At 57.3% G+C, this 12,694-nt stretch overlaps 1 protein-coding gene across 5 annotated transcripts; it reads left to right on the top strand.

Annotated features, from left to right (window-relative positions):
* Positions 1–1,038: 1,038 nt before the first annotated feature.
* Positions 1,039–12,453, top strand: SHROOM1 (shroom family member 1). 5 transcript variants are annotated; one of them, XM_036849302.1, is made up of 9 exons: positions 1,039–1,176; positions 1,506–1,757; positions 5,215–6,225; positions 6,317–6,372; positions 6,597–6,806; positions 7,005–7,577; positions 7,666–7,807; positions 7,888–8,160; positions 12,269–12,453. In XM_036849302.1, exons 3-9 carry the CDS (start codon positions 5,257–5,259, stop codon positions 12,353–12,355), a joined length of 2,310 nt encoding a protein of 769 aa, XP_036705197.1. In that variant the 5' UTR covers positions 1,039–1,176; positions 1,506–1,757; positions 5,215–5,256; the 3' UTR covers positions 12,356–12,453. The 5 variants fall into 5 exon arrangements, with proteins under 5 accessions (XP_036705197.1, XP_036705196.1, XP_036705198.1 ...); XM_036849301.1 differs by lacking the exon at positions 12,269–12,453 and adding an exon at positions 8,281–12,002 and having other exon boundaries at positions 1,600–1,757; XM_036849303.1 differs by lacking the exon at positions 12,269–12,453 and adding an exon at positions 8,839–12,002.
* Positions 12,454–12,694: the final 241 nt, after the last annotated feature.

Here is a 12,694-nt window from a genome sequence, read left to right as displayed (position 1 = left end):
GAAAGTGGCAGCCTTGACCCCCGGTCTGGGTTTCTGGGTCCTGGTTATTACCACAACAAACCTTGTCAGCCGAGGATGCCAAGATAGGGGGATATGGTCCCTGCCCCCAGGCATGCTGATTCTGTGGGAGAGTGAGGGCAGCCACAGCAATAGCTGGGGCTCAAGACAGACGAGCACTGAAGGCCCAGCAAAAGGCCCCCAGACCCTTCCAGGGAGGGAGCATTTCTTGGCAGAGCCAGTATCCATAGGATAAAGGTTTGGAAAGCGGGGGCAAGGAAGGCTGAGAACAGAGCAGTGAGGAATGCACAGTGGCAGATGAATTCAGAGCATTCTTTGGAGCCTGGAGATCCCCAAAGGTGAAAACCTCAAGAGCCAGACTCTATGGCTGGTGTAAACCCTATCGAGGCCACAGGGGATATGCATAGTCCAGCACCTAAACGACCCACTGAGGGTAGCAGGAGTGAACACACACGTCAGCAGAGCGTCCCCTCTCCTTCCCATCCTCTCCCTCCCCTTTCAGGTGGCTGGCCGGAAGGGCCCAGACTATATGGGGTAATGGGAGAAATGAAAAGAAAACGGGCAAACATGGGAGAAAAAGAGCCCACACTGGGAATCAAAGAGCTGGAAGAGTTTTGGAAATGGAGTATCTGGAGGGACAGTTGGTCAAGGGATGATGCATTAGCATCCGAACTGTACTCAGAGGGACAAGGACAGTGGCGGGTCTGCTTACTTAGCCAAACTTTCTGAAAGGAATGGGGGGCCCGTGTGGGCACCCGGCCTGGGCTTTCCCACAGAAGGGGTGGTCTGGACCCTCGGGGCTCGGGCCCGCGCGCTACCGGCGGTAAGAACGCGCTGGGCGGAGGCGGGCGGGCGAGCGCCTTTGTGGCCCTTCCCCTACTTTCCAGCTTCTTCAGCTGGAGCAAGAGGTCTGTGCCCGGCGGGGGAACGAGCGTCCAACCCCTGGACCCAGGTCTAGGCCGGCAAGCGGACACTACGAAGGGGCGGGCGGCTCCCGGGGCAGCGCCGCCGCTCCGCGCTCCCGCCCCCGGGAGCCGGACGTGGCGCCTCCCCCGCTGCAGCCGGAGCCTGGAGGTGGGGTCGGGAGCCCGAGGCCGGGACTCTGATGTCACCGCGCGGCCGCGGGCGCCCAGGAGCGCCTCTCGGGTTGGAGCTCAGGTACTCGGTGAGGCCGGGGGCCGGACGGCCGGGAGTGGGCGGCGGAATCGCCCTTCCCGGGGGCGGCAGGGCGAGCCCAGCCGCTAGGAGTGGGTGGGGTGGCTGGGGCGCCGCGGAGCAGCCCGCGCGTCGTTGGGTCTGGAGGGGTTGGGCTCCGCGCGGAGTCTGGTCTGCGCGAGTCAAGGCCCTGCGCGCTTGGCCCCTTCGCAGAGGGGTGGGGGGCGCAGAGCCGGCAACAGCGGGAGCTGCTGGGGAGCGCGCCCGGGGGACCCGAGCACGCAGTGGGGTCTCACCCTGCAACCTCCGGCTCTCGCCTTTCGACCGCGCAGCCACTGGGGAATCCTGGCCTCTCCGGTCCACGATCGCGCTGTCCCCTGCGCGCGTTCTGAGCCCTCCTTCCCCGACGGTGAACCCAACCAACAGGAAAGGCCGAGAAATGCGCCGGCCAGGGGCCATCCGCTCTCCCAGCGTCCCCGAGGCCTCGCTCTCCAGCCGCACCGCGTGACTTTGTCGCCCCCTGTGGCCGCCAGGCCTGCGCCTCTTTCCTCCCTGGAGCGCCTCGACTCAGCTTGAAGCCCCAGGTATGTGGTACGATCTCGACCGCGGCTTCCTCTCCCCAAGTGCCGCCAGCATCCCGCGTTTCCTGACCGTGGCACAGAGCTAGAGTCTACGGAGACTCTACGTGTGGGCGGGAGCGAGCTGAGAGCAGACGCTTCGCGACGTGAGCTGTGGTGCTGACAGGCCGGGAGAATGGGGTGTCGGAGGGAACTGGGAGAGCCACGGAACTTACCAAAATGCCTGCCCTTCTAGACCTGGTCTGGAGTGGTGGAATTCAAGACACGGCCCAGGACCTAGAAACTCAGTCCGGCAGGGAGACTGCCGTGCAGGCAGCGCGGCAGTCTCCCTGCCGGACCATCCAGGAGGGGTGGCCTGGACAACCTCTCCATAAGAGAGGTCAGACGTGAGGTGGCCTTTGGGAAAGATATTATTTAATTCCTGATCGTTGTTGATCATTTGAGGTTGTCTGCCTTTCTGGTCACCTTACCTGGATCTGCTTCCATTGCCTTTGTGTGATTTTACCCACTGGAAGCTGTCTTCATGGATTTCCCTAAGAACCTCTAATTAAAAACCTGGGTCTGCTTTCTTGCCTGGTCCAACCTCTCTCCTGAGGTCCAGACACACATCTCAACTTACCACCTGCTTGCCAGACTTGCCACAAACACTGCAAAGCCCACAGGCCCCAGACTGAGCACTGGATCCCTTGGCTAGTCCCCGTCTCAGCTTCCTCATTCCTGGGACCGGCACCTCCACCTCCCCAGCCCCTAGCTCTGAACACAGAAGTCATCCTTGTCTCCTTTTCCTCTCTTGCTCTTTGATTCAGGTGATAAGTTTATCGCAAATGACCCCAATACCGCATGACCTCAATCTGGTGGTTTTCTAGCAGGGATTCCACGCTGCTCCCCCTGCCCTGACGGGGCTTGGCAAAAGGTTCTTTGTGTTCTAGCCTCTGGACTTACATTCAATGCAGGCACTGGCTCTGCAGCCCAGCCCACAGCTGACACTAATGCTGATGCTAGGGCTCCTGGCGTGTGGCTACTCCCAGCCACAAGGCCTGGCTGAACTGCAAGAGGCTCCCTGCAGCCAGACAAGTGTGAAAACTCTTTGCTCTTTGGGCTGAGGCCCCAAAACACACTAAAGGAGCTGGACCCTCCTGGCATAACAGGTTCTACAAAGGGCACAGTGTGAGCATCCTGCATGGGTATCAGGTGCTTGGGTTACCACTGCAAGAGCATCCTCGAGACAAGTTAAGGTCAATAAGAAAATGTACACACATTTTAGTTATCCATTTGAACTGTTTTTATTTGGTGAACTCAGAATCCTTTAGCAGTCAGTAACTCACAAATAAGATAGAATTTTCAAGGCCTTTTTTGAGGAAACATCTTTGTATTAGAACAGTTACCCATGCCTATAGATGCAGCGAAAGTCAAGAATGGGTGGCATGAGCCAGGGTAAACAGTGCTCCCAAGCAGGGCTCAGAAGGATAGGAAGAGAGAGAGCTATTGTCTGGGTGGCTAGGGGGGGTTACCAAGAGGAGGTGACTGTCCTCCCAGGGGCTGCTACTCAGAGCAGCTTCTTGTCTTTCTGAAGTTCAGGGAGTATAAACTACTTTGCAAAAATGGTCCCCAAGCCTGAGTGAAGACCAACCTGCAGGGCTGGCCTTAGTGGGCACAAAGATGCCTCCAGGTGGGTGATGTCAAGATGTTCTGGTACCAGGTCAGCTGAGATCCCCTCCTGGGAATGTTGGAGGTACTGCTTCGCCCTTTTAGGAAACATCATATTCTCCCACCACTAACCTCCCTACCTGCCCTATCCAGCAATCTGTAGCATCTGGGGTCTCAGGGAATGGGGTAGAGGGTGATCCTGAGCTCCAAAAAGTGTCTGGAGGCTCACATAAGCCTGTTTTTCAGTTTCCACCCAACTGTGGGCCACCCTCCTCTGCAATCCCAACCAAGCAGCTCAGGGAAGGCAAGCCCGCCCCCCACCCCACCCCCAAAGTCCCTATAGCCCATAGAGAGCCCTCAGTTCCCAAGACTCAAAGCTGCTTTCACCCCTGACCCAGGCACACCCACCTAGCTCCTCCCCTTGCTCCCCCTCCTGCCACTGGGGAAGTATTGATTTCTGGCCATTCCTGTTCCAAGCTGTGCTTGCCTGCACTTTGATTCCTAATAACCTGAGTAACCCTGGTCAGTGTCCATGGGTGGCAACTGCCTCACCCATTCTGTCCCCTTTCTCAAAAAGACTAATAGGGAGAGAAAAGTGGGTAGAAGCAAAGAAGCCCTCAACCTTCTCCACCAAAGCCACCCCCATCTACTCCCTGAAAGGCTGCTCCTTTCCTTGTCATTCAACAAATACTTAACATCGACTACGTGCCAGGCACCGAGGGTACAGAGATGAGTAAGTGCAGGGCCTGTCCTCAGGAAGCTCAGGGGTGGGAATGGGGAGAGGGAATCAAAGTAAGCCAACAATCACAATGCAGGGCGATGAGTGCTGTGATGCAGGAAGCTCAGGACACTGCAGGGATCCCAAAGGGTCAGGAGACCTCTAAGCTGAGCCCTATAGGAGGAGCAAGAGTGGCAGGACAAAGAAGGGGTGAGCCTGTCATTCCTAGACAAAAGGCAGAGAGTCTCCCAAGCAGGGGCCATATTATCCTGGAATCTGCCAGTATTTTGAAGAGGTGGGGGCGATTGTTTCCCATAGTGGAGGCTGGGCTTTGTTGGAGGCTCAGGCCCCTGGGGGCTGGGGGTGAACTGGCTTTCAGCAGGGTTTGCTTCTAGGAAATTGATTCTGGCTGCAGTAAGCTTGGAGGCAGGCCCAGATTCCAGGCAGGGCTCTCTGCCTCTTACCAGCTGTGTGCCTCTGGGCAAATCATTCCCCCTTCAGAACTTCAGTGTCCTCATCTGTGAAATGCAGACAGCAGTTGTGCGGTTCAAGAGAAATATTTATTCAAAGCACCTGGAACATAACTGGCCCAGAGGGAGGGAGGAAGGCTGTGAAGCTGCCCCTGCCACCTGACCTGGGTCTTTCCCCCTCCTTTCTTGTCTCCCCTGTGATCTCAGATCGTTCTTGACCATTGTTTATCAGGGAAAGATCACATGGAGAAGCTAACAAAGCAGCCAGGAAGCAGCCAGGGTGGGACAGGGTTGGGGAGGGCAGGAGCATGGGTACATTCTCAGAGCTCCAGGAGGTGCCAGGGTAGAGGCCGGGGGCTGCGGGCCAGAAGAGCCCCAGCGGGGGATGTGCTAGTCGCCAGTTCCTTCCCCTGAGCTAAGGCCCTCAATCTCCAGAGTTGTTCCCCTGGTCCTACTGCTCTTGCCATTCCAGACTAGGGAGGTGGGGGGGGGGGGGCGGTGCCAGCGCTAATAAGGGTCGTGCGACTAGGGAGGGGATGTGTAAGCATGTCTGTGTTGAAGGTGCCAGAAGGTTGTCCTAACCCTAACGCGGAGCGCCTCACCCACCACCCCGTCTATGCTTTTCCAGGCCTCACGGAGCTAGCCAGCCTCCGCCCGCGTCCGCGCAGCCATGGAGGCTCTGGGTCCTGGAGGCGACTGCGCTTCGCCGGCCTCGTCCACTCGCAGCCTGGACCTGCGGCGGCTGTCCGCGCGCGCCGACTCGGCCTACAGCTCTTTCTCCGCCGCCTCCGGCGGTCCTGAGCCGCGCACGCCGTCGCCGGGGACCCACCAACTTCCCTACCTGGACTGGGACTACGTGCGCGTGGTGTGGGGCGGCCCGGCCCCCGCCGCCGGGCTTCGCACCTCCCCGCAGCCCCGGCCCGCGGCCGCCGCACGCAGTAGGCCTCGTCCCCCCGAGATCCGGGGGACCCCGGGGCCGCTCAGCCGCCAGACCACCCCGCTGCTGTACGCGCTGGCGGCCGAAGCGGAGGCCGCGGCGCGGGCAGCCGAGCCGCCCAGTCCGCCCGCGTCGCGGGCCGCCTACCGCCAGCGGCTGCAGGGCGCGCAGCGGCGAGTGCTCCGGGAGACGTCCTTCCAGCGCAAGGAGCTCCGCATGAGCCTGCCCACCCGCCTGCGGCCCGCGGCCCCCGCGCGGCCCTCCGCCGCGCACCCGCGCTCCGCCTTGCTCAGCCACCCCGGCGGGGAAGCGGAGCCGGCGCGCGCCGGTGCTCCCGCGCCGGGAACCGCCGGCAGGGGACGCCTCGCCAACCAGCAGCGGAAGTGGTGCTTCTCAGAGCCGGGAAAGCTGGATCGCGTGGGTCGGGGCGGTGGATTGGCGGGGGAATGCTCGGGGGAGGCCTGCCCCAGCTCTGGCCTCGCCAGGCCGGAGACCCGGGAATGGCAGCAGCGGACGCCGGCAGAGTTCGAAGGTCACCAGATCAGATGGCTGCCTGCGACCCAGCCCCGAAGCATAGAGGACCCGAAACCCCGGGCCTTGAGGCTCAGCAATGCCTATAGGCCTGCCGGTCGGAGTCGGAGCGCTTCGGGGGAAGTCTTGTCCCCCTGGGGAAGTCCAGGAGGGGTCATGCCCATTGCCCAGGTATGGAAGATAGGGGCTGCAAGCTTGGCTTGGGGGCATCCAGAAGACTGAAAACTTGAGCAACATTTCATCCAACTGCTTGCCTTTCCAGGCTGTTCCCCAAGGAGCAGAAACCCCCAGACCATTGTTTCAGACCAAACTTTACAGGTGAGAGACATGGACCACTCTGGGGACTGAAAGCTGGGGGGAGGCAGCTTTCACAGCTCTTGCTCAAGAAGGAAGAGGGCCTCCCACTCACCCTCACTTTGAGCCTTCTGTCTTTTGCAAACCACATCCCCTAATCCCACCCCCAACACCCTACTGTCCCTCTGGTGCAGAACCAGAATCTTCCTTCCTGGTCCCTGTGGTCAGTGTGGGGTCCCTGCTTCCAGGTTCCTGACTCAGAAGGAAGTTGCAGTGGTGTGTTCTGCAGAGGGCCTCCAGAGAAGTCCCTCTGACTGTGAGCAGAGGGCCTCAGAGAACTGCATCGTGTCTGCCCGGCTCCCATCCCTTCCTGATGATGAAGTTTTCCTGGAAGAAGTCCCGATGGTCAGAATGAGATCACCTGCAGACTCCCATGCTCCCCTGGGGCTCCCAAACAGGTGAATTCCCTCAGGCTTTCAAGCAGTGAGATACCTCCTTCCTACACACATCTACAGAATGCTGGAGGGGCAGGGAACCCTCTCCTGGCTGGTGGCTGGGAGCCAGGGGGGTGAGGTGGGGGAGGTGGATGGCCCTTGGAGGCCACCACTTATCTTTGGCCAGAGCTTTTTCTGATTTAGTGTCTCTTCCACTTCCAGTGTCCATGCCTCTGACCAGCAGTACGGAGCTGGCTTGGGTCAGAGGGCTGACCAGGCTATAATCCCCTCAGAGCAGCCCCTCCATGAGCACCCAGAGACTGCAGGGGCGGATGACTGTTGGCAGGGGGTAAACGGTTCTGTGAGTGTCTCCAGGCCTACATGCTGTAGTCCCCCTGGGACTGCAAATGGTGACATCGCAACCTTTGACCCCACTGGACTGCTGACCACTGATCCCCCCACAGCTGCAGAGACTGACCCCCTCAAACCTCTCCCAGGTGATGCCCTGAGACCTCCAGGCAATGATACCCCGGGGCCTTCTGACCACACTGCCCAGGCTTGGGGCGCTGGCCAGACTGGCTCCAGGTCAACATGGCCCAGTCCACGCCTCGAGGAGCTGGTTCAGGAGCTGGCCAGATTGGATCCCTCTCTGAGTGACACTCTCACCTCCTATCCCAGCCCAGAGCCATCCCTGGGCCTGCTGGATGGGCTGATTCCTTTAGCCGAGGTCTGGGCTGCAATGAGGCCAGCCTGTGGAGAGGCTGGAGAGGAAGCAGCTGGTACTTCTGAGTCAGGGTGAGTGAGGGGTACCAGGGACTCAGGGGATTCTAAGCCCCTGCAGCCTGGGGCAGGACGACCCAAGGAACTCTGGTTTTGTCCCCAGCTCTTACCTACTTAACTCCACCCAGCACCTGCCAGCTTCTCAGGAGGAGACAAGGCCTGAAAACCTTACCACCCACGCTGTGCCTGACGAACCATGCGGCCCGGGTCTCCCCGAGCCAAATTACAGCATCCAAGCCAAGAAAGTGAGTGTGGAGGGGCTATTAGAGGCTGGGCTAAGTCAGGGCTCTGCCTCCAGACTTAAGTACCCACGCCCTCCCTGCAGGTGGAGCTGGCGGACCTCCTCCAAAAGACGCTAAGGGAGCTTCAGGCCGAGCAGGAGCAGCTGCAGGCAGCGGCCCAGGCTTGGGCCAGGCGCGGGGCTGCCCTGGAGGCCGCGGTCGGCCAGGCCTGTGCACCCCACGAGCTCGAGCGGTTCAGCCGGTTCATGGCCGACCTAGAGCGCGTGCTTGGCCTCCTGCTGCTGCTGGGCAGTCGCCTGGACCGCGTGCACCGCGCCCTGGCCCGGGCGGGCGCAGACGGCGACCCTGACGAGCAGGTAACGGGCTTGGGCTGGGGGAGGGCGGGGCGGTGAGGGGCCTGCGGGCTCCGGCTGGAAGCCTCCCGGGAGCGGCGGCGCCGTCGCCCCGCTCACGGCGCCCTCGCCCCGCGGCTCCAGGCCTCTCTGCTGCAGCGACTGGGGCTCCTGCAGCGGCAGCAGGAAGACGCCAAGGAGTTGAAGCAGCATGTGGCGCGGCGCGAGCGGGCCCTGCGCGAGGTGCTGGCGCGCGCACTGCCCGCCGACGAGCTGCGCGCCTATCGCGCCCTGTTGGTCGGCAAGGCCGCTGTTCTGGCCCAGCAGCGCAGCCTGGACGAGCGGGTCCGCCTCCTTCAGGACCAACTGGACACAGTCAGGACCGACCTTGGCCGTCGTCCTCCGACTCCCAGGCCGGCCTGGCCCCCAGGGACCTGTCCTCGGGATAAACCGCCCTTCCCCCCTCCCCTCATCTAGTTACAGGGGGTGGGGGTGAGGAGCATTGCCCCTGCCTCTCACCCACGTGAGTGGGATGACGCTGGTTTATTCGGTGCTTTTCCCTTGGGGTGGGGAAGACCCAGGCCCGGCCTTCCTGGGGTACTTTTTCCAAGTGTTCTCATGTGGCCTTACCGAAGTCTTGCGGATTATTTGGTAATTAACTTATGAATTTTAAAGTCTGCAGTATTTCCCCTTTTCCGTCAGGGTTGGTTGGAGGGAGAGGAGACAAGTCAGAGGAGCACTTCAATTTAAGATGCAAAATGGCCATTTTTTTCCCTCTCAATAAAAAGTTGATGTGAGAAGTGTGCCTATCGCCTGGAGCCTGGCTTGGAGGAGGGATCTTGTTTGCAAACTACAGACGCCTGCCAGACTAGAGCAGAAGAGAGATTTGTTGGAGGACATCGCTCAGGCCTGGGGATCCCTAGAAAGACTGAAGAAAACTTGAAAACTGGAGGGGCCAAGCAGAAAACTGGAGGGGCCAAGCAGATGCTGTCACCAGTAGTCCCTAACTATTCTGGTGACTGCATTATTACCACGAAAGCCTAGGCCTGATTGGCTGAGGCCAGGTCTCTTTTGCTGGTTTTTACCCAAGCCTCCGACATGAGTAGTATAGTGGAAGTGGGGGACTGCCTCCCTTCAAGACTCAAGGAATAGGGAACTTCCCCAAATGGAAAATGGATTCAGATGCTTTGCTGCCTAAAAGCCCTGATGAATGTCAAGTACACTTGGACATTTGGGGACGTTCATTCCAAGACCCAGAAAGAACTTTCTTCCTCTTCCAATTATGTTGGATAATTGGATAAACTGAATTTATCTGCCTTTCCTTTAGAGTCCCCACTAGGTCACCCAGGCTTAAGGAGGGCAGTTGGGGGGATGGGAGCTGAAGGCGAGTCATGGGGGACCTGGAGACCTATTATTGTGGGATGGTGCTGAGGACCTGCAGAGGCAGCTTTTCTTGTGTTCTGGAGATGCCAGTTTGGGGATGGGCTAAGGTTGGGAGTTAAGGGCTAGAGTGGTATGAAACAGGACACACACTCCCCTCTGTGTGTCAGTCCTGTGTACATAGAATCAATGTTCAGTTCTCACATATACATTGAAAATCTGCCTTAGTATTTGTAGCTGCTAAGGCCAGGGACAAGAACATTCTTCATGTAAATGTTCAGTGTATTTTTGGAAGCTGGGCACATTAATAGGCATGTGTATGTGTATCTAAGGCCAACAGACCTCAAAGTGAGAAATCTCTGCTTCTGGGCTCGTTTTCTGATGCATATTGTCACTAAGTGCAACTGGTTGGGAATTTTAAATGGTCGTATTCATACCAAAAGCATTAGTTATAACAGTCGCGCTATTGAGCACAGAACAATGCTCACATTGTGCCTTTTTATAAAAAACATATGGGGCTCCTGCTGATTCTAACATTATGCTTTGCTTTTCTCCTTTGAACGCTGTGGGCGGGGCCTCCGCTCCAATATCCTCTGCCTAGCAGGGCAGCTCGCTTCGAGACGCGTTCTGGATGGAATCTACTTATTTCTGGCTTTTGCCCTGTACAGTCCCCATTGCATTCTCCCACTGTGATATACTTAGAAACACACTTAACGTCGTCCATTAGGCCAGTGGAAATGGTGTATTTCAGACAAAACACTCCCAGCCCGGGATGGGCATGAGAAGCAGCGTCTGCCATTGTCTGGTTAAACTGCACTTTGGTTCTTTGCTGGTTTTTGCCATGGGGAAATATGAGGCTTCTGTGCTTGTCTCTACCAGATGGAGAGGGCCCACAAAAGTAGGGCCACAACCCCTGCGCCTGTCCTTCCATTTTGCCTCCGTCTCCTTCCTGCCCCAGTTTATCTCCCTTCCACACCCCGTTATTCCTTCAGAGGGCAAGAATGAGCTCAGCATACGCGTTCGATATTGGCACCACAGACTAAGACTAGGGGTGGGGTGGGGGCCAGTACCAGAAGTCCGGTGAATTCCACCCTCCTGGACACTGCCAGCAGAGGGCACTGTTTTCCTCATGATGAAAGCTTCTAGCCACGCTTTACCACCCGCAGCCTCCCCAGCTACCAGGCCCTCTGGGCCAGCCACAGGGACGTTGCCTTGTCCTGAGCAGTGTCCCTGTTGGACGTGAAGGCTGGGGCTAAGCCTTTGTGTCTGTCGGAAAGAAATCCCGGCCCGCCAGTTATGGGAAGGTTGGCTCCCTTTCCTTTGCCACTAGGCCTTAGTTCGAAAGTCGTTGGCTAATGAGGAGTGGGGAGGGGGAGGCTGGGGGTGTTGATCTCGAGGATCAGTATCAAAAAAAGCCTTACGTAGTTCCCCACGGTGGAAAACAGGGTTTCTTGGGTCTCTGTTGGGGTTTCTGTCCGCACCTCCCCAAGCCGCCCGCTCCCGCCGCCGCCGCCTGCTGGTCCCGCCCCCAGCCCTGAGGCCTGCAGCGCCCCGCCCCGATTGAGCAGAGCGCGGTTGTTGCCTGGCAACTGGCAGCCCCGGGGCCTCCCTCCTCTCCTACTCGCCTCATCCCGCCCCACGCCGTTCCTAATATGGATGTAATTAGTGCACTTTTTACCTTCTGACTGTAAATTGGAAACAGTAGGGAAGCAAGGTTCCGTGGTGCCCAGACCGACGCGCAGTCTGGCTGGAGCAGCCTGCTCCTCACACCACGTACGTCGGCGAGCGGCTGGCGTGAACCTCAGGCATCCTCACGGGAACAAATTACCTTGCTGTTCAGTCACGTGTAATTCAGAAGCTTACGAGGACATTTAGGTCAAATGTGGTTGAGGACCGCAGAGAGAAGAGGTGAAATGCTGTAAAGCAATCTTCCCAACGACCCCGTAGCGTTACTGTCACAGCCTAGCTACAGTTTAGACGGACAGTCATGATGGGTGTTTACCTGTTGTCTTTGAAACTTAAGTCAGCACTGACTTCTCACTAGGAGGACTTTTTCCTCCCCTTCTTGAGGAGAGGTCCAGACATCTCTCTCTCTCCTCCTCCTCCCTCTCTCCCTCTCTCTCCCTCTCTCTCCCTCTCTCACTATCTCTTCCTTATTTCCTCTTTCCTGTAGTAATATCTGAGGCCACCTCTGCTCCACAAGTTCAAGTCCAAGGGTGTGGCAGTTCTGGAAAGGTGACTCCAGCCACAGAGGTTCAAGGCAAAAAGCTATCTGGAGAGCGACAGAGTCTATTTATTAAACCATTTTAAAAGGTCAAATAATTTCTTCCAGGAAAAGGCAAAGAAAAGGGGGGAAATATGGGTCCGGGGTAGGCCCAGCTTTAAAACCGTGTGTGGAGGGGTGCTTCCAGTCCAGAAGGCTGAATGACTGCTTGTTTAGGACTGGAAGTTGGGGGCAGGGATGCTAGAGGAATGTGCATTAAGAAAGGCATTGTGTAAAGCGATATTTCCCTTTTGTGGGGAAACATTTTTCCTAGTAGAGTCAATGTTGTTGTTTATATATACAAATACTAACATGGTAAAAGAATGGTGATCATGTAGAACAACGTCACGAATCAGAGATATTTGGTTTTGGAATGCAGCCAGATATCCCTTTGGGACCAACTCGGCACTCCTGGTAATATTTCAGGATGGTGTTGCAGTTCACAGACGACTTTACCTACTCATTCCCTGTGTTCCTTCCTCCCCACAGCCTGTAGGATATGTACTGCCAGTTCCACAGAGAGGGAGATGGAGCTTGGAGACTTGGGTGACTTGCCTAAGGTCACTAAATGAATAAAGAGCTGAGATGAGACCACCTTGCTTTTCTGCAACTGGATACTGTAATGGAAAAGAGCAACAGGATGCCATCCTGACTGTGAGAGTTACTAGCTGTGAGGCCTGTACAAGTTACTTACAGTTTCTCTAAGCTTCAGTTTCCTCACTTTAAAAATCAAGATACTAACAGTGCATACCTTGTAAGGGGGTAGTTAATACCTGCAAAGTGTTTACAACTGTGCCTGGGACTTAGTAAACACAGGTCATATATGTGTTACCCATACCCTGGTCTCTATTAGGTTAGTAACATGTGCTCAAGAACAACCTCCAGGGACTTCCCTGGTGGTCCAGTGGGTAAGAC

This window comes from Balaenoptera musculus, chromosome 3 (genome assembly GCF_009873245.2).
Source record: "Balaenoptera musculus isolate JJ_BM4_2016_0621 chromosome 3, mBalMus1.pri.v3, whole genome shotgun sequence".
Taxonomy (NCBI): Eukaryota; Metazoa; Chordata; class Mammalia; order Artiodactyla; family Balaenopteridae; genus Balaenoptera; species Balaenoptera musculus.
This window is presented reverse-complemented; position numbering and strand designations above follow the sequence as displayed.